The sequence below is a fragment of the Apus apus genome, chromosome 18 (genome assembly GCF_020740795.1).
Source record: "Apus apus isolate bApuApu2 chromosome 18, bApuApu2.pri.cur, whole genome shotgun sequence".
Classification (NCBI taxonomy): domain Eukaryota; kingdom Metazoa; phylum Chordata; class Aves; order Apodiformes; family Apodidae; genus Apus; species Apus apus.
This window is the reverse complement of record NC_067299.1, coordinates 3014454-3035943: the sequence shown is the minus strand read 5'-3', so window position 1 is coordinate 3035943 and position 21490 is coordinate 3014454. Positions and strand designations below refer to the sequence as shown.

The following is a 21490-nucleotide window of genomic DNA, read 5'->3' as shown; positions in this document are numbered from 1 at the left end:
AGCATTTTAGAAGACTAAAGCTCCAGAGTCTCCCTAGAGCAGTATTGTCTCTCTTCAGTTTGTGGACACCTAAAAAATCCAATCAAAAGCCACTTCCTTTGAAGTTGTCCAGTGACACCCAGGGGGTCCCTGAACCACAGGCTGAAAAACACTGCTCTCCTCGTTTAGCAGCTCCTGAATGCAAGATCTCTAAGCAAAACGAAGTCTCTCAATTCCAGTTCTTTCTCCCTTTTATCTCTTCCTCTGACTAAGAGTCTGTGGTTTCCTGGACCCTGTGAGCACAAGTTCCAATAGCTGAAGTGTTCATTTGCTCCAGGATACCAAAGAGCTAACGTTTTGCCTTCTGGCAGAGCTTTTGTTAGCTCACTCTTCAGCACAGAATGGAATGATCTGGCTTTCTGACCTTTAGAGATACCTGCAGTTTCTCTAAAGGAATTTCTTCAATGTGCCCTCTTCCAAGAAAGCAAGCATGGTGCCTTTTTCTACCCTGCTTCTTCAAGGAAATCACTTTGATGATCTTGCATTTGCAGATCATCAAAAATTTGAAGGTATTAGCTGTAATTACAAAGAAAACCCTCTACATGTAACACCATATACAAATTAATGATGTCAGATTTCCTGATTAGTCTCTTCAGTAGCATTCCTGCAGAGATGCTTGCCTCAGCCACACACTTCAATGGAGCACTGGACTGAAATATCTATTGGTAAGATGCTCAGAGCACCTGAGACTCTACAGAGCAAGTGAAGTAAATTAATCCTTCCCTTGAGAAACTGTAACAACAGTTCCTCCTGATAAAAACCACTGTAACACCTTGTATAATGTTTACTAAACTTTAGTATTGGAAACAGTTACAATGAGGAGGCCCATGGGCTATTTTCATTACTGGTATTTTCGTCTGTATTTGGACAACAAGGTTATTTTCATTTGCTGGCTGCAAGGGTACAGATTCAGCAGTATTTCAGGGTATTTCTCCATTTTCTTAAAAGCACGACATTGACAGAAATTTCTGCTATTTTTTAAATATATCTGTATAGAAAGATACATGTTTGTTCCATTGCAAGTAATATCTTTTATTAACATATTTTGCCTTGAAGGAAAAGACACAGGCTTTTTTAGGAATTCTAGAAATCCATTAATAAATCTCAATTTCTTCACGTGTGTAACAATCAGTTGAACTAAGAATTTGACATTTATTTTTCTCCATCTTCAAAGTTAAGGCAATTCCCTCACACTCAGTGTAAAAGAACCCACTCATACCTTGTACAGATACAGTCTCCCCCACCACATGCAAAATATGTTCAGAAATGTGCATTAACACACAACAGAGTTATAATCTCCCTATGCTTAATACAGTGGTCAAGCACAGTCCAAGTCCCAGGGTGCAGTAATATTCCACAACTAAACCCCAGCATTAAGTTGGAACAAGGCTACAATACTTGCACAGCCCCTGCTGGTTAGTACCTTGCTGAGTCGAGATTCAAAGGCAAGTGAAGTGGAGGACTTGGATGCTTTCATTCCTGTTGGGGTGCTGGAAAGCAATTTTCCTCTGTCAACCCCATGACTCCCTTGCTTTGCTGCTGCACTCCAAGGCCTGGCAGTACTCTTCATTTTCTTCCCAAATAATTCTGTCTACAGAGACAAAAAAAAGTTATATATATATAAATGTATACACAAAAAAATACATGTCTTTATATCATCTGAACAAGAGCAACAGATATATCGGGCAGCAGTTTAAAGGGCTGAAAATTAAAATTCAGCCTAGAGAACCCTAGAGCAGGCTGCAGCCACTTTCATTTTTCACACTGCCTGGTAGCATGAACCACCACTTAAGGAACACTGACTGTGTGAGTCAGAGGCCTCTATCAGCCACAGCAGAACACCTGAAAATGCTGAAGCACAATGAAAGAGTAACTGTGAACAATGAAGTCCACAGCCATTGGGGACAATCTTGGGATAAAAAGAAGTTACGTCTCTTACTTCTAGATCCAACATCTTCAACTGAAGTAACACTCACTTTTCAAAAAGTCACAGGAGAGGTAAGTGTCCCCAGTTGTACAGAAAATGGTATCTTTAACTTAGCACTCTTCTAAAGAGGCAGCAGTTGATGTTGCCACAGTGAGATGATGCTTCACAACACCAAGATTTACAAAAGACAGTTAAAAATGATCAAATTCCTTGCGAACAAAAATCCAGATCCCCTACTCCTCAGAGATAAGCTTATGCAAGACAGAAATCCTGCCAGGAATCAGCAAACAGATTTTTTTAAAAAATTATTATTTATTTATAGCTGAATAAATTTAATCTGCAAGCAATAACAACTAGTCTGTTTCCCTCAGTAGGCAGACTGTTGCCAATTGAATAGCTAGCTCATCACTTGTAGGTCTAAAGCCACACTTTCACCAGCCATTGCCCAAACCAAACCAGGAGCAGAATAACATAATTTGTTGGATTTGAAAAAAAAAAAAAGTCCCACCAATCCAAGCTGGGAGTGGGAGGGAGGGGAGATTGCCTGTTATCTCCTAACCACCCCCACTTCAGTATGAGCAACATTTTCCTTCTGCAGCTTCATTTTCTAAATTAGACACAGGATGTAGCTGCCTATCAGTCTTGTGTAGGCAGAGGCTAACTAACTCCTTGTCTGTTAACCAGGTAACCAGCAGATGTAGGAAGAGACCAGCCCAGAGCCTCAGCCAGGGGAACACGTCTGCAGTGAGCACACTCTGGGAGTCCAGCTGGGACAGGGTGAACCTGGACAGCAACACTTTGATAGAGACACTGAAACAATTTATTCCTGGCTGAGGCAGTAGAAGGGCTTGAGTCACATTTTCTGTCTTGTAATTTGCTTCCTACTTCATCTGACATTCACAAATAAGAACACTCGCTGAACTCAGGGGAAACAAATCTGTTTGGGGCCAAGTTGTGTCTGACACTGCTGGCAGCCTCCAGGTGCCACCAGAGGCTGGAAGGAATGTCAAGAGCTCTGCTGCTGTCCAGACAGAGAACAAAGCTGGCAAGTGACATCTCCTCTGTTTACCCTTGGTGCCTCTTGCAGCAGCTCTAACCTGTCAGCTCCTCAATAAAAAATTTAAAAGTTAGTAGTTACTAAATATAGTCATTACTCCATTAAAATTCTTAACACATGCAGTGTGGAGCCATCAACTGATCTCATCAGAGGAGAACAAGTAATCTTTGTTGGTGATTACGCTGATCACCTGGCTCTTTTTAAAGCCCTCACCAAAATATAAGCTGTATTACAGCAGATAAGTGTTCAGCATTCCCACAGTTCAGCAAGCTTTTGGGACTTTACATTATTTAATAAACTATTTTTATGGGTGAACAAGCAACTACACACACAAACTATCTTCCTGATTAGATCTCCTAATTATGCAGATTTTGTTTGTTGTAGATCCAGTGGTTGCACATGCAGTTTGCTTTTTTTTATACCCTTCGGATTTCTTCGTAACTGGATCGTATACTTTCCTGCCTCAAGCTGTACAGATGCTTTCTTGATATCCTGAAGAATTTAATTTTGATTCATCAGTGGCATTTTGAAGTTACAGCAGAGTGATATGCTTATTAGACCATGATGTTAAAAGTAAAAGGATGAGGTTCTTAAATCCAAAAAACACAACTCAGGAGATGAAGCCAGTAGCCTCAGGCATACTGGCTTTTTCATCTAATGAGAGCTGAATTACATGCCATGTGCATTTATTATTTTACTACGCCATGCAGATGAAACTATTATTGAAAAGAGAGTATTTGGATTTATTAGGTTGATTGGTTTTGCATGTATTGATATGGGAATCAGCATTTATAAGAGATAGAAGTGAGGCTGCTTACCTACTTTGCTAACCTGAATCTGTAGATAAAAATGTCAATATCTGAAGTGGGATCCACAAACAATATTTGTATTTCAAAGAATAAAGCTAAGCTGCACACATCTTAAGCTGCTTTTATTCCTAGGTAGGTGACACACATTTGAGTTATTAGCAGTACTGCTTCAGGAGAAGTGCCACAAAACTGCTTAAAAAAAAAAAAAGAAGAAAGTCCTGCTAGTCTTTGATGAACAGGAAATCCATTCTCAGAGTCAATATCAGTTTTGCCTCTCCTCCAAATTCAATTTATTTCTTTAGAGGAAAAATAAAGTAAAAGCTTCAAGATGGTTGTGGGCAGTTGGGACAATGGGAAACCAAGTGCAGCATCATGGAGTGGCTCATGGACTGAGTTAGCTAGGTTAATAGTGACCTGTCAACCAAAATATTGACTTAGACATGTAAACTACTTGCAGCCAGTGAGCACTGAGGACACCTTACATCACTGCCTTCCAAACCGTGTGCGTCTGCATTTCTGCATCTGTGAAACTGCCACCAGGTAATGGCTCCCAGTGGCTTTAGAATATATTGATAGAAACCTACTCTATTTTATCTAAATGTCAGCATTTCTTTCCAAAAGGACCCCAGAGAGATTATGACATGATCTCTAGGCTACCTATAGAGAAATGTGAAAGAAAAGCAGCTTTCCACAAGAGATGTAACCAAGCTGCTTTAGCAAATACAATGACAAAAATCACTAGTTTTACGCCCATTACGTCTCAATACATTTCAGCCACATGTCTGCTCCCTCTCCTGGAAGATGACTGGCTTTCAGCAATGCCTGGGGCTCTATAATTTTAGTTTTCATTTAGTCCTTCACATTTCACAGGGAGCTTTCCTTCTGAAGCCAACAGAATGCCACCAACCTGAGATTCTAAGTATTTATTTAGCATCAGCCAGAGCAGGGCCACAATGAAACCCCTGGAGTATGCTCTGCTTGAAGTTGTGCTCTGAAAAAACAAAAACTGAAGATAAGCAGCAGCTCCACGTTGAAACAAATGGGGGTTGATGCCAACCAAGTATCACCCCAGAGCAGCAAAATCAGTTCTATACCAATTACTTCCAAAGTGCAGGGGTTTTGGGGTTGGGTTGTTTTTAAAATCTTTTACACTCAGAAATGCTGGTGTCTGCAGACCCCTCTCCTCTGAAACAGGTGCTGCAAATGAGATAATTGGGGGGTTACAAAAATGTAAAGCTGGTCCTGACTGAGCTTCTTCTCTCAGTAGTCCTCAGAATTCCCTGCAGGCATCAGACTCTTGAAAAATTCAGGCCATCCTATATAGTTCATCCTTTCTCACTGGTATTTTTAAAAGGGTATTTGGAATATTTTGATGTGGACTATTTTGGCAGTTGGGAGAAGTTTTACAGTGGAAAGATCGTCTGTTTAACTTGAAATCTTACTTTACATTAAAGACTAGAACCTAGACATCTCTTTATTAGTCAATTGACATGCATTTTATTAATAAGTCTTTAGAACTAGCCCAGAATTATTCCCTTTTTATGGCTAGAAAAACTGGATTAAAAGTCTATCCTAACTCTCACAGGCAGTCAGCATCAGCAAAAACAACACTAAGTCTCTTGGATCTTAAGGCTTGGCAATTCATCAAAGGAGTAATTCACCAATCCTCTAGAACAAACCTTAGGAAACATTCTGTTGACTATTAAAGGCTGTTCTTCTCTGAATAACTAAAGATAGGTTGATTTGAGTGATGACAAGCAATATTATTTCACAGTCAAGAAACCTAGCATTACACTATTAAGTAAATAAAAATCATCAGCATATCTGCAGAAATGAAGTTACACAGGAAAACCTCTCTTGAGGAGGGGCTGGAGATACTGATTAATTGTAGCCCACCTACTTTACACAGCTTAAGCTTTGGTGCTTGTCTGTGTGTAATACTACTCACTCAACAGGACAGGCAAATTAAAGGAGAGTCATTCAAGTTGCTTTGGGAAAATGAATGAACAAGAATTATGAAAGCTCATTATTGGATCTGGAGAGTAATGTGCCAGCTGGCAGGTTCATTGAGATCTGGGAATGCCCAGCACTTGTGAAAAATGAGGTCAGAAGTGCCAACTTTGCAGACAGGACTCTCCAAGGACACAAGTCTGTGACTTTGGTGGGTTAAAACCCACAATCCCCAGTGCCATTTTCCTGTAATTCAGTTACTTTTCATTACATCAAAAGGTCAGACTATTCCAGAACCTTTATTACACATTCTCATGAAATCAAAGCACAATTCTCTTTTTTTAGCATGTAAAATTTGCACCATGTTTATATTATTTTCCTTCTAACCAAATCAATCTCTGCTGTTCTCAGACAAACTCTATCATCTAGAACATAGAAATATCTAACAAGTTCAGTAAACTGTAAAGCATTTTCTACCAGCACGTAGGAAGCTGTATGGCAGGATAGCTAGCTGGGCTAAAACAGAATCCTTTTTTGCCTTTCACATCAATTCACTTTAAACAATTTTTAGGCTTGACAGATGCTTCCATATGACTCATCTTGATTTCTTAGCTGATACCAGGAATCAAGGTAGGGTCACAAACTAGGGAAGCTGAGAGTCCAAAATGGTAATTGGTAGCTTGGAGATAGATGGCACAGATAAAAAGCTATTTGGAAATAAGGCAGGGCTAACAATTAAAAACAAACTGTTTACTCTTTTTTAGTCACGTTTAGCAGGTCTTTTAGGCCTCTGCTTCTTTCAGCTCAGTGTTCCAGTATCTAACATATTCATCCTCTCTTTTCTCTGGTTTGTCACCTTGTATTTAGTGTCTTTCAGGCTCAGTGCAACTTTCCTCCATTACTCTGCAAAGTGGACACACTGACTAGACTGTTGCTGGTCCAAAGCTGAGCTTTGGCTAGAATTGGATTTAAAAGCCCACAAAAATACTAATCCCAAGCCAGGCCACCTCCTTCCACCCAAGTACAAATCAAAGGAACAGACACGATATGCCCATTGCCCAAAACCTCAGCTCTAAGGCTGCTCTTGCTGGTCAAAGAAAACGAGTCAATTCTAAACCTGACCCCAGACACTGAGCAGTGGTTTCCTCTGGTCCACCTCAGCAGACTTGTCTTCCAGTCTCATCTGCAGCTGAATTTTCATGTTTTGCTGGTAAAGTACCAGGAGACAAGACACCACTTGGCAATTTTCATGTCCAGGCTGCATGTTATAGCAGGGCAAATTCTGCTGGTTTCATGCATGCCTCAAGGAAAGTGGTTTTATTATTGTTTCTTTTTTAATTTCCAAGACTGGAGAAAGATGCACATACAGCTAGGCAGCTAGAGAATCCATATGCTTTTGCAAATAATTAAAAATGTTGACAAATTATGGATAGAAAACAAATATAGGGAAATTAAGACACACAATGGATATTCCCTTGGATCTCCCAAAGAAAGTTACTTTATCAGTGGTTGCAGTGCTAAGAGACAATCCTACATTTTTGTGCCAAGGTTTTCTTGCTCATTTCCTTAGTGTGTTTTCTGTAGTTCTTTAAAATATTTATTAACCAGTACATAAACACACTGAATGGTTACAAGGATGTGTAAACTACATCAGAAATGGCCTAGATGAGGACAGTTCCAGCTACCTACAAATAACAAGCTTCTGGCCATCATCTCAGCTTCTGAAACCATCCCAACAAGACTGCCAGAGTCCAGATCAGCAAACTGCACAACTCCATGTCTCAACATTGCTCAGAAAAAATCGTCCCTTCCCACAGCAACCATTAGGGTCATTGATGACTTTTCCAGGCACGGACAGATGACAGCAGAGCAAAACCTTTTGCCCTTCCTCCTCCACAGAAATTCTTCCTGGAGTTTTGGATTTGTGAATCTTTTATTTTTAATTAGATCCCATGGAAAAAATGTGTAAGTTAAAAACAAAATCTTTATGTGCGCATATGGACAAAGGATTTATTTAGCTGCATTTCTCTTGTCCTTGCTCCATATTACTAGCCAATTTTAAGACAGGAAAACAGAGAGATCTTTGCTACTTCTCTTGATTAAATACCCAGAACTGTCATCCAGCACAGTGACTGATGCTTAAAAATCAAGCCAAAGTTGTACTTTGAAATGTCTGGGAACATGTTCCTCCAGTAGTTTAAATGACACTGTTTTGTACATGGATATTCCATCTCCTCCTCCCTCACACTGATAGCCTAACCAGTCACCACTACACATCTCAGAAGAGAAACTGTGCTACCTCCACATGACCCCTGGTCTTACAAACAACGTGGGGATAAGGAAACAAAAATCTCAACTTAGCTGCTGTGTTCTGCTCATTAGCCCTCCAGAATGACAGTGCCAAGCCCCAGCTGGAGGGTGGGATACCTGAAGAAGCTATGAAGCACTACAGTGTGATGGCTCTCAGGAAACAATCCACTGTGCTTCTCTGGTAAGTAGATGCATTGTCTTGGTAAGGTTGAAAGGAGAAAAAACTGCTATGATCTTTCACTGACTCCAAGGCAGAGACACAGAATTAAATGTGATCATTGTGAATCATGTTCCTTACATTGCTGATGGATGCACACAAGGAAAAAGACAATCAAAAGGGCAGGGTAGCAACATGTATTGGTAAGATGACAGGCAGGGCAGCATATTCTGACTGGGAGAGGGCACATGAAAGCATGTAATGGCAGAATGCAGATAGAGGTTATGCAACACATTCCTGATTTTATCAAGTCACATCAAAAACTACACCTAGGAAACACTTCTACACTACAGAATTTGGAGAATGCGTTTTCAGAAGCTGCAGTTCCCTCCTTCAATGAATGACAAGCAGAGAAAGTAGATCCATTTATGTAGTGCTAGTATCTGCCCTTTGGAGACACAAGCCAAAAGAAACATTCAAGGAAAGGTAAAAATAAAACATTGATTCCAAACTTCCTTTTTGAAGCTACAACCATGCTATAGTATTTCAGAATTAGGTCACTCTGGGCTTTCCCCAGTACAACTCTGTCCTGAATAGATGCATTTAATTTATATTCAGTGTATTGCAGGTTGAGAACAAAATGCTTTAGAACCATTTCAAGGCAGCTACTGCTTATTAATCCAAGTTATTTGAACTACTGTGCCAGTGAATACAGCACAAAGCAAGTGACACCACCTCATATTTTGCCAACCTGCAAGAAGGTTTCATTTTAGATAGAGCAAAAGCTATATAATTGCTAAAGAAATTAAGAATAATTACAAGTGGTTTGCTTGATAATTACTTGTCATTACATTTTTCTCTAGCATAGACTGTAGATACATCTCCAAGAAGGAAGGAATGATCATGTTTTTTGGAATGGCAGAGATGCACAGCATGTGGCTACATGGTAATCCTGCCTGGTACGTGCACACAGGCTGGCAGGTTCCCAGTCCCCTCAAAGCACAGAGAGATGATATCACAGTCATTGTGCTAGCTTGGAATTCCACCCAATTCTATCCTCAGCCATGCCATCTTTATGCTTTAGTGTTTTCATTTCTAAAATGGCATCATAATTGTCCTTTAAATAGCAGATTTATGAAAATAGGCTCATTTATGTGCCTTGAAAAGGAACTACCCAGGAAAAAGTAAAATTGAGATAAATCAGCATCTGTCACACAGCACTCAAGTGAGCAGCTCCAAAGATTGCCTAGTGCTGCGTTGTTTCCCTGATTCCTGTTTTCCATTCCTCACAATGCAGAGAAATAATTGATATCTGGAAGCTATCCGTTAAGGAGCTATTTAACCTCCACTTATTAAACAACCAGGAACTTCAAAACGTTCCAGTGAGTGACAGTGTGAACTTCTAACAAAGAGGATTCTTTGCAAAGATGAGGCTGTCACTCCAAAGCTGCAGGGGAAACTAGAGGATTTCCGCATTTAAAAAAATATTCATACTTAACAGGAACAGATTTAGGCAACCATGTCAACAGTTTACAACTGTGACTTAGGGAACCTCTGAGAGAGCTAAAGACCCACCTTGGTGGGCTACATAATGAAATTAAATTATTTTAGAACTGAACTAGGAAGGGAAAGGTTAGTAAACACCTCTGTGAATGTTAGGATGAGCTATCCTGGTGTTAGTTACCTGGCAAATTGTGCCAATCAAATACCCTCTTTTCCTGCAGAGGTTACAGGGGCAGAAAGCACTTCATAATTCAGAAAGGGACGAAGAGGAACATTCAAAACAGGGCTTTTGGAGGTGAGATAGAAAGGATGAGTAGAGCACATCTAGAAGAATTTAGAGCATGTTGAAGAGACAGGGGTAGAGAATCCCTGCTCTCAAACCAGTTCTACCAGTAATCCTTTACTGCTACACATACAGGGCTTCATTAACATCTCTACAGCTTCACCATATTACATGCTATATAAATGCTACTATTATTACTATTGTTATTAAGATCAAGCTTCAGTCCACAGGACAATTGGACAACTGCTAAACTGCTGTAATTAGAGGGTCCTGCTGCGCACCTGAACAGCTCTTTGCTGAACTCTTGTAAAAGGGTACCCACCTGGGGTCCTCCCAGTGCTTTCCCTGCTCCCCTGCAGAGATGCAAGCTGCCAAACCTATTTCCTTAGCAGCTTCTTCCGTTCTGCCCTTCTTGACCTGACTATGTGAACACGCAGCAGCAGAGGAAAGTCTGCTTGTGCTACTTCGTTTAACTGCTAGAGCACAACCTTAAATTGCCAGTGAAGGAAGCAGAAATAGGCACAAAACCAGCTTCAACCGTTCTGTCACTAAATCTACATAGCTCAGTAGTAGAAAAATACAGTAGCCAGCCCTCAGACTCCCATGGTAGGATTTTGTTGTTGTGCTGGTGACTTTTAGATCACCCCCAGCCCATGTTCAGCTGATGCAGAGTTGTTTGCACTGTACATTTTGTTTCATGCAATTTAGTTTGAGAGTGAGAGACTAAAAAAAGCATTGAGAGCAAAGCAGGTCCATTCACGCTAAAGCTACATTACTGAGCCTAGAACCCTTCTAGAGTTCCCACCTTAAAAGAGAAAATATATTAAAATACTTACAGCAAAAGCTTGTCCTCTTCTCTGCATTAAAAAGAAAACTGTCTCCCACTAGCTTCTGACAGCATGTGCAAGCCAGACTGAAAATTCAGGGTTTGAGTGCTTTCCTGAGAGGAAAACCACATTGCAGCGAGACACAGAGAGCTGCTTGAGAAATGATTCACAGACGGAAGCAAACTGGCTTCACCAGCACTTGGGCATTCAGCACACACACACACACACGCTTACTCAGGGGAATGAGAAATACTGTATTTTCATCAAAGCAAGGAGGATTTATGCAAGAAAGCTATTTGAGTCCCACCTCCAAAACACTGAGATGCTCCAATCCATGAAGCAGACCAAGAGTTTCTTTCAGTATCCTGTCATCCCCAAGAGCAGAACAGGACATTGGGCAGAGAGCACAAAATCCAGACTGGTCTGTACGATCCCATCAAGTACAAACCTAGGAAGGAGGTGGCCACAGAAAGAAGGTATTTTTCAGAGTAAACCACAGAAGCAGCTTTCAGGAACTTTTACATTCCATGCCAATAGTAATCTCTCCCCCAGAGTGCCAGCCAGGACACCTTAAAACATCTCCCTTGCCTCCATCATTGCCTCAAAAAAGTGGAAAGGTGTGTGTGTGTGTGCAGGGCGGGAAGATGCATTAAGACAGAGGCTTTTACACAAGAAGTATCTAGAATCATCAGTCCTGAGTGACATCTCTTGGGCTGTCCAAGAAGTGTCAATCTATTCTTTATTTAGAAGACAGCAAATAAGGGACAAGGGTAAGCAATGCTCAAGGATGTTCCTCTTTCTTAAGCTTTCTGAAAAGAATTTAGTGTCTGAAAACAGGAAGGAAAGGACCAGAGGTTTTAACAGCATTAAAGCAGACAAAGAAAGTATACAGTTGGAGGAAAAAGAAGGGATACAAGGTGAAATCAAATCCAAATCTAAATTTTAAACACAGAAACCTAAGGTGTTTAGAACTAGGCCTTTTATTTAACTCTGTCCAGAGAAGGGGCTGTTCACCCTCTGATGTCTCTGACCTCAGACATTCAAACTGTGACTACAGATAAGGAATTGTCTCCTGAGCTGCAGAGAGGGATCCTTTCCCAGCAGTGTGATAAAAGCAATGTTGATGTTACAGTAGTAGTCTCATGAAAGGGAAGATTTACAAGATGAGCCTAGAAAGAGCTGCTGCATCTGAATAGTTTAACCTCACTGGACCCTCTGGAACTTCTGACTCTAGGTGTCCAAGGGGCTTAAAGGAAGCTAATGTCATGCCAAGAGTAAATTTGTTTCAGTTCAGTGTTGGCACCACTGCTATTGCAGAGTAAGCAAAACTTAAGACACAGATTTCAAGTCCAATCCCTTCTGAATGTTATGGATTTAGGATTCAACTGTCTCATTATATTCTTAAAAGCAATAAATTCATACCTTCAGACTTGAAAACACCAGAACAAGAAAGATCACACCATGAGTTATTTAGCATGAAACAATGGTTGATGTTTGGCAGGTCTCAAGCATACCTTATTAGTTGTAAGTCCCTAAATATTCAGCCAAGCTTGCCAGATGCTATTCCAAGTTCACCAACACCTGCAGTACCACCCCTTCTATCCAGGCTATTTTGACAGGTTCTTTAGTACCCAAGGACAGGCTGTGTGATCACAGGTACAAGAACTTATCCATTCTGTATTTTTACCCATCTAACATTAGAGTTTTGGAGATTATTCACAGCTCAGATAAGAAGGCAGTACTTTCTGTCATTCATATTAACAAAGGTCTCGTCAGTGTCATGATCCACACGCACTGTTTCTCCTCCCTGAGGAAATGACACCACATTCAGTGATGCACACACAGGCAATGAGGTCACTTCAGCTTTGGTTATGGACCCCCTGCCAAACTGAACAGATACAGCTGAAAATACTGACTCAGAAGCAAACAGTTGCAGGTCCCTGGACCCCAAACTCAGAAATGGGAGAGAGATCAGTTGCCTGCACCTTCCTGAAAAGCTTGTCTGAAGAAAACACACAGTTTCTGGCCTGCAGCACCTAGTCTCTTTGCCATTGCTGGGTGAGTTCATAAGGGCTCAGTGGGAGAGCAGCCTTGTTAGCTCAGTAAGTCTTCCTATCCTTCAGCCAAGAGAAATAAAGAACTGAAATTAGGGGAGTGGGGAGAGATGAGCTGCTATATTTCATTTGCAAAGGTATTTTTAGCTTTGATAAATATAACTTGAGCAAAACCTAAAAATGAAAATGCTTGGATGCAAGGAGACAGGCCCAGCATTTACACGCCTCAGCTTTGGCAGACAGGCTGGAAGACTAATGTATCATTTTCCCTAACCCAACAAGACCAGACAGTACACTTGTTTATTTAGAGGTTTTCTGGTAGCACTTATTGCTATAATTATCTGATCTCTCTACTTAGACCAAAGAATTAATAAGCACAAAACCTTCTGAATTGAAAAATTACCTGTTTAATGAACAAAGAGCCCAGAAACAGCTAAGATGAGCGGGCCATGACCATAAAGCCTGTGGCCTGTCCAGGGCCTTAACCGTAATTACTTTCACACAGTCAGGATGAGAAAACAATTTAAAGTAGTGATACAAACTTTTAAAAAGAATCTGCCAGGTTCTCACCCAGCTGGTAAATTTGTTTGACAGACAAAATAAGGGTGAGCATATTGCTTGCAGTCTGCTTCATCCACTAGCTCCCACGACTCTGCAACAAGGTATGAGAGAATAAAATCAAACCTCACTAAACAATACACATAAAATATTGCATCTGAGGAATTCAAATGGTTTACATTGCAACCTGCACTGCCTGTGACATTTTACAAGAGCAAATTTGGATGAGACACAACTGAATGGGAGAGGCAAAGGGTAGAACTTCTAGAGGGGCAGCTCATTTGAGAGGCAAATGCACAGAAAGTCTATGGAAAAAAGCTCACACAAGGAACAGGATTTGAACTATTTTTGCATTTATAGATATTTATGCTGTATTTAACTGCTTTTGTGCATGCACCAATCTTAATTACAAACGAGAGAAATCCCATAAACAAGGCTGTTATGTCACTAACAATGTCTTTTTAAAGCAAGCCTCTAATTCAGTTATAAAGCTTGGAATATGACTGTCTGGAGCTATAAAACCAAAAGTAATTAGGAAGGCAAGTCTGCATCAGACAGTGGGTGTTGGTGGAGCCAGGCCATGGCTTTGGGACAGCATTTACTCTGTGCTTTCTTCCTTTTTGTACAGAACTGATACAAACTTCTTTATTTTCTCAGTTCCACCACAGATGTCAGGAAGTTCAAGGGGCTGGTGGACATTTGCAGAATGAATCATGGGGCACCACTTGTAACAAAAACAACTGCTCTTCAGTTAGGACGATGCTGATGAAATGGGTGGATTGGAAGAGTGAACTCCTGCAACTGCTGCCAAAAAGGCTCCTCTGGTGCAAGAAAACTGTGTGGGTGCTGACTTGGGAAACTCAGATTTATTTCCTCCCCCTAATTCTTAAGGCACTATTATCTAGCTTCACAAACCCACTCATACACCCAAGGAGCTCAGCCTGTGGCATGGCTACCAGCTTTGACCTGAAAGAGAAAAAATACTTCTTGCTGGAAGAGACAATCATTAAATTGGGGAAAAAAAAACAACCAACAAACAGCAGATGTGTTATGGAACATGGAGTGCTGTAGGAGACAAGAAAAACAGCTTCCTCTGGTGCCTATTGCCAAAATTTCGGAAAACCAGACAACAACTTCGAGATTTCCAAGGGAATAGCCACTAAGTCAGTCATAAATAGAATTAGGAAACTGCCTGTTTCAAAGGTCTGCAAGAGGCGCCAGCATTTTTCAGCATTTCTGTCATTTCCAAGTAGAGCACTGAACAGTTAACAAACATATATCTACCAAAAAACAGCCAACCCACAGAAACAGGCAAAGTGAGAAAGGAAATTTGTGTGGGGAAGGAATATTAATTTACTTTCATGTATTTAAAACTAAACTCTCTGATCACTTTCGCACACATTTACTCAATTTTCTCTGCAGTTTCTTAGGCATCAGAGACACAGCAACAAACTAAGGATAGCTTTACTGCAGTCACCCTTCTATTAAAAATAGAAATAGATCTAAATATGTGAAAAATGCAATTGGTGCTCTTCCCTGAAAGGGGAAGACTTCCAATATTCTTTTTTACTTACCTGAACTTTTTATTATTTCAATGAGTAAATGAAAGACTTAGGAGAGGGAGTATCTCTATTCGTCACTACTCCTCACTGTTAAGTTTTCTGATATATAGGTTATAATGAGGTATTCATTAACAATTGATTGAGAATTACCATATTCAAGTAGCACAGCAAGTTTTTAGTACCTACACAGGCAAAATACAGCACAATCCTACTTGCTCCCTTTGCTTATTGTCCAAGAGGGATCAGACGCTGAAAAATTTTGCATTCTGTCACCTAATGAGAAGGGAATGACAACAGGCATCCATTAGAAACACTGAGGAGCCTTGAACAGAAAACCATTTAATTACATTTTTGCTGATTCCTGACAATGGACAAAATTAAGGACTGGAGAAGATGTATGGAGGCTGCCTTAGAATTAAAAAACCCCAAGGGGATGGTGAAGGAATCTCTCACTGCTTTGAACGTGGTGCATTTCAGGGTGATGCAAACAAAAGATCCAGTTGTCAGCTTTGTTTCAAAGGAACTGGAACTGCCGAGAGCCCCTGAACTGCAGCAGAACTGCAGGGGATGCCCATATGCCCCTAGTGCATCTCAGGGAGCCCAGCAGCAGCAAAACCAGACAAATTAACAGGGAAAACTGATGAAGCACAAGGAGTTCAAGTCCCAGGAGATGAACAAACCCTCTAGTGTAGATCAGGCTTTTGGAAAAAAAAAAAAAAAAAAAAGGCTACTGGTAAGGTACATAATGTCTTGGAGTAGGTCCTGTTCTTACTCTGCATCTTGTACAGATGACTTGAACAGAAGCAGCTAGTCATTGCAGTAGCTTAATAACTTATCTGTTTTACAGGTAGGGAAACAAAGACACAAATCACTGACCAGATATCACAAGCTAGTAAGGATTTGCAGTGCCCATGGATTTTAGTTAGCAGTTTTGCAAGAGACATGCATATTGTTATACACAGGTACCCAGAAAGTACAGAAGTTTGGCTTTGATAACAAGAGAATCCAGAAAAAAAGGGAGAATCTAAATCAATCAAATTTCAGCAATTCTTGCTTCCTGACAGCTTGTATGAATGAACATGGTTGCTGCTGCTTAAACTTTTAAATCAACTTCGCACACTTGAGACATTAACCATGCAGCTGCCACTTGGAGTACCAAATGGGCACCTCAGTCCAAATTTGGCACACAATAAACATAACAGCTAAAATAAATTATAAGCATTTTTAAGCTCAGCAAAAAAAAAGATTTTGTATGTGGATCATGTTGCCTGTGAGGCAGATAAGGACAAATATCAGTGCTTCATCAGCACAAACTCATCCTCCAGACAGGCAGAACTCTTCCCATCACAAGACCACTGGCTCTGGCTCCCTCATGTCAGTTCATGAGGAAGAGTGAAAAAAATGCACAAACACAGGAAATGGATGCAAGCAGCACCTCTCCTCGAGGTTCATAAGTTTGACCTCTCATTTTCTTGTACAGAACAGCTACACAAACTGAAGCCTCCCTCACCAAAAGCCAAAAGCAGCAGGCACAGCTAATGGAGCAGGAGAGCTGCAGAAATGGGCACTCAGCTTTCCAAGTTTCTATTCAAGCAAGTGATCATTTACAATCTCCAGCAGACACTAAAATAGGAGGGCAATGAAGCAAGAGAGCAGATTGCATGAAAACGAAGAAGTATTCTATGGAGTTGTGACCTTTTTAGCATAAATAAATAAATGAAAGGAAAACATCCCCCCTGAGGTGACAGTTACTGTGAGGGACATTAGTGAAGCCATCATGTGGAGCAGCCTATGGTAACAACTGTCATTACAGAACAGAAAAGGATTGATCCACCAAGCAAAAACATCTTGGGAAAGAAAGCAGGTGTGAAAGAAGGAAATGGAAAGATTAGGGAATCCAGGACAGCAGGAAAGTCACTCTAGACACTGCCATCTAACCCTGGTTGCCTGGTACACGGCAGCTGAAGGCCCAGAGCAAAGCAGTGGCATTTTGGGAACTCAGAACTGAGGGGAGAACATACAAACCAGCTCTTTTTTTTTTTTTCTACTCTACAGTGAATCACTAGCAGCTCTGCCTGCTCCTCTGGCAAGTGGAATATCACGATTTTGCATCCCTCATTAGGATTAATTAGTTCACCTGTTGACAGTGAAAGGCCAAGTGTCAGCCAAGCTGAGGAGAACAACCTTTTCCTCCTCCTGCAGGGTCTTGCTGGTGAGGGCACATCCTCCAGGGAAAGCTTGGTCTGTCCCTGCCCAAACTGTCCTATGATCCGAGGACAGACTTCAGAACCCATCTTACTCCTTTCAGTACCATTAACATTCACTGCTATTGAAAATAAGAAACGTTATTATTTTCCTCTTTGATATTGCGCGTAATCTCATTCAAATTGCGAAAACAGCCTAAACATTTTGCCCTGTTATAGCTCAGGGAGCTGGAAACCCTCTACCAGCAAGAGACTCTTCCAGCAGTTACCATGGTGACACTGGTAATAGATATTTAAAAGCAGCTCACTCATAATCACATCTATTAGATATCAGGAGGCTTTAGGAAGACAGACACAAAAAGCTTGAAACCAGGGAACCAACCAGGCTTAGTGATGGTATAAAGTGGACAAGAAATGTATGGAGAGAGATCTGCTTACACGACCATTTAGCTGGACACAAAGGCCTCCTGTTCAAATGTGAAATGGCACTGCAGCTTGCAGAGCAGACTATTTATAGTCATTTTAAAAATGGTTCTGAAAGCCTTATTTCAATAGTGGTAGCTCTATTAATCCTTTCAGAGTGGTCATTGCCAGAAGTATAAGAAAAAAGCTGTGCAACAGCTCATCCCACATTTGAACCAGGCTTCTGGGAACTACTTGGCCTTCCATCATCACCTGGAGGGGGTGATTCCAGCAGAGGAATATTGGTAGTAGCTGCAGACAACATCACTGCAAACAAACTCAGCTCCAAAGGGATCTTGCTTCCCCACCTGGAGGGTTGGGCAGACTAAGGAATAGCATCATATTGCTTTTTAAATGTTATTATGCAGTGAGGAAGCTTGAATCCGGACAAACACGAAGCTCACTAAGATGAAGAGGTATCTTTGGTTATATAAATGTTAAACAGTTTGCTTCTTTAGGTTCTATTCTGTAGCATTCCAGTTCACAGGAATGTAATGAAGAGAATCTGCAGGATCAGATCTCTATGTATGAAGCCACTTCACAAAGTTGGCAAAGCCTACGTAACAGTCATCAAACTGAGATTTCCTTTCTCTTTTTGCTGCTTATTTCCATGACAACTTTCCCCCAGTATCTACTTCTTTGTATTGGAAAGGTCTCTCAAAGAGAATTTAGGCTTCTATAGCAACAGCTAAAACTCCCTAGGAGATGATGATGATGTCTGAAACTTCATACAGATCTTTTTTTAGACCATGAGTTGCAACACAAGCACATTTTTCATTTCATAGGTGAAAACAAAAGATCTGTAATATCAGGGAAGTTGTGAAGAGGTGGAGCAGGGATGTGCTGAAGTGGGACAAACACAAAGAAACCACTTTACTTTCAAAATGGACCTGCACTTTGAGATACAAAATGTTAGAGAGATGACAGGATCAAACAATCATCTTGAAAACCCACATCCTGCCCCTTCTCTGTTACCAGAGTCACAAGGAACAAGTCTGCTGATCCTAAAAGGAGATTTTATTGAAATCTCTCTCTGCAGTCTCTCTTATATTGACCTAAAGAAATTAATAAAGTCAGTGAGTCAGATGCCTTTTCAATTTTAACTCCCAAATACCTGCCATCTAGCTACAATATAACCTTTTTGCAATACTGCAGCTGTTTGCCATGGTAGTGACAGTATTCTCCAACATGGAAGAAAGCCTTGCTACCTCAGAAGGAAAAAAAACCCCTTTCTTCTGCTTGTAGTGTGAGTGAAAACCTCTTTTTTTCATAAAAATAGTCATTTTACCTCCTCTTCCTCTCATTCCCCTAGATCATCCCAGCTCTGGTAAGGGCAAAAGGTGCTGACAGGTAGGCATGAGCAAAAAATAATGGATTTAATCTAATTATTATTTATTTCCACTTTCAGCCACTTCCTGTTCAGTTAGATAACTTCAGAAAAGACTCTGGAACTGGCAGTTTCACAAAATAAAGTTGAGTGCTATGAAAACTTTTTTTAATAGCTGTGCCAAAAATGACAGTCAAAGCCTATTCAAAACCTGAGAGCTCTACAACTAAGACAAATATGCAAAAACAGGATTGCAGACAAAACCTCTCATTATTTTCAAGGCTTATTCTGTCTGGAGAATACTGAAGTGTGGGAGAAGGACTAAGTCACTGTAAAGGTCAAGTGAAACATGATTATTTAATATCCCCATGTGCTGCCCTCTGCTGAAACAGCCGCTGAGCAAGTTGGTGCATCAGGTCCACTGCAGGCTGAGAAAAACCTCATGATCAGCTGTACCTCCTGCAGCCATCAGACAGGAGAGAGGCACACTCACAGGACCTGAAAACCTTTCATCTGGATCTGGCAAGGTTAAAAATAACCAAGGTCTTATACTGGACTGAACAACTCCAAGAGGAAGAGCATTCAGACAGCAAGAGCCTGGTGAAGGCAAAGTCACTGGCTACACACGGCTGCAATCATCAAGGTTCACAGGCTTATAGAAAAGAAAGAGCTGATAGTTTCATTTGGACAATTTATCAAAGATGTGTTGAAGTCTCAGATTCTTGCTCCAAGCTTTAATCCTCCATCTGATTTCACTCACATGAAAAGTCTGTTGATGCAGATGAGGCGATTCAAACACTCAAGCGTGTGCGTTTGCTCATGTGTAGAACAAAGAACAGCACGAAGGGGAAAGGAGAAAACTATTTAAACACCTAAGGAGGAAATATTTTATTAATATGAATATTCAGAAATATGTTTTACAATATTTATTGATAAAGTATTGTATTTGAAATGTTTTTTTACAAATACGAAATTTACCACCAAATAGTAACCCAGCATTTTCTCCAAACCTCAGAAACAAAGAGAATAAAGTAAAAACAATGTTCCAATTATAAATGCAAACTCTCAGTGTTCAAATTCTAAATCCAACATATCTTTTTTTTCTCCCCCTCTATGCCTTTGGAAAATAGGCTTTGCAGTGTGACTTCAAGATCAGCCCAACTAGGTTATTTTGGATCAAGGAGAAGATTGAAATCTACAGTTCAGGGCTCCTTAGGGAGACCATCCTGCCAGCAACCTTCTCTGCCTTGTAAAGTCACCGTTTTAGCAGGTTTTCACAGAAAGCTTTGCAACTGTTTCTGACCTTAGAAAAAGAAAACCAACAAACAAAAAAAGGAGTTTTTAAAAAAAAAAAAAAAAAGAGAGGGAAGAGCACCGGGCAGGTGGACCCGGCTGGTCCAGCCAGTAGAGGGCAGTGGAATTTAAAAGGAAAGTTGTTGAAAACTAACTTCATATCATGAAATATTAAGCGGACATATAATGATACCGTTTATTGCATGTAAGTGGCAAAACCATAAATTTAAAACGTTATTCGACCCTACCTATCCAGTCCTAAAATAAGGCTTAAACAAGACAAAGTGCAAAGGATGAAAAAGAAAGTAAATTGGTTACTTTGGGATCTCTAAAGAGACACTTCAAGGTATCAGGAAGATTTCATACTCAATGCATTGTTTCAAAATAATTAGCAAATCGACTTCAAAGCATCCTATGGAAACCATCACAGCTATTTTTCAGGGGTTAAAACCTGACAGGTACCTTTGAAAATTAAAATAGAAACATATCCAAAAAAAGAAGCCAAGGAAGCTATTTTTAAGGCACATCTCTCTTCGCTTGTGCGGAGCTGAACAGGAAACCAGTTCTAGTCCACAAGAACACAAAAGCAAACCAAGATAAGCAAAGTGCAACACAAGCAAAGCACCTAGAAGATTTTTAATGTTCACAGCACCTTGTTTACCGGGGTAAAAAGCATAAAAGAAACATCTCTCACCTCATTACCAAAAGGGAACAACCACCTAAGAGTCAAGGCCTCGACGCGATTTGCCACGAGCGAAGCTGGCATTTTGTGAGGTGAAGCTGGCATTTTGTGAGGTGAAGCTGGCATTTTGTGAGGTGAAGCTGGCATTTTGTGAGGTGAAGGCAGGTCCTGGTTATTCTCTAAGCCCTTTTGAGGCACACAGATCCTGAAATAAAGCTACCTTTTACGCCAGAGGCCGCTCCAAAAAGCTACCGGAGATGGCCCGACACCCCAGCGCTTTCACCTGGCCTGTGGAAAACATGGAACAGCGCAGATCGCTGTTCCCAGCCCGCGCGCCGAGGTGCCCCGGGCCTCTTCAGCTCTCACCTCAGACGACGCTCGAGGGCCGTCGGGTTAAGCCGCGGGGCTCCCGCCCCCAGGGCCCGCCAGCAGCACCTGAGGGGCCCCGCAGCACCGAACCGGCCCTGCCTGGGGCCCGGACGCGGG

General features: G+C 40.9%; 1 protein-coding gene across 2 annotated transcripts in view; it reads right to left on the bottom strand.

Annotated features, from left to right (window-relative positions):
* The window catches only part of SPECC1 (sperm antigen with calponin homology and coiled-coil domains 1), an 82007-nt gene extending 70946 nt beyond the window's left edge, over window positions 1-11061 (bottom strand). For both annotated transcript variants that reach the window (XM_051635908.1, XM_051635910.1), the window contains exons 1-2: window positions 10872-11061; window positions 1463-1630 (exon numbers count right to left, since the gene is read on the bottom strand). In XM_051635908.1, coding sequence (XP_051491868.1) covers window positions 1463-1630; window positions 10872-10898 — 195 coding nt within the window. In that variant the 5' untranslated portion in view covers window positions 10899-11061. The remainder of the gene's footprint in view (window positions 1-1462; window positions 1631-10871) is intronic.
* Between the last annotated feature and the right edge of the window lie 10429 nt (window positions 11062-21490).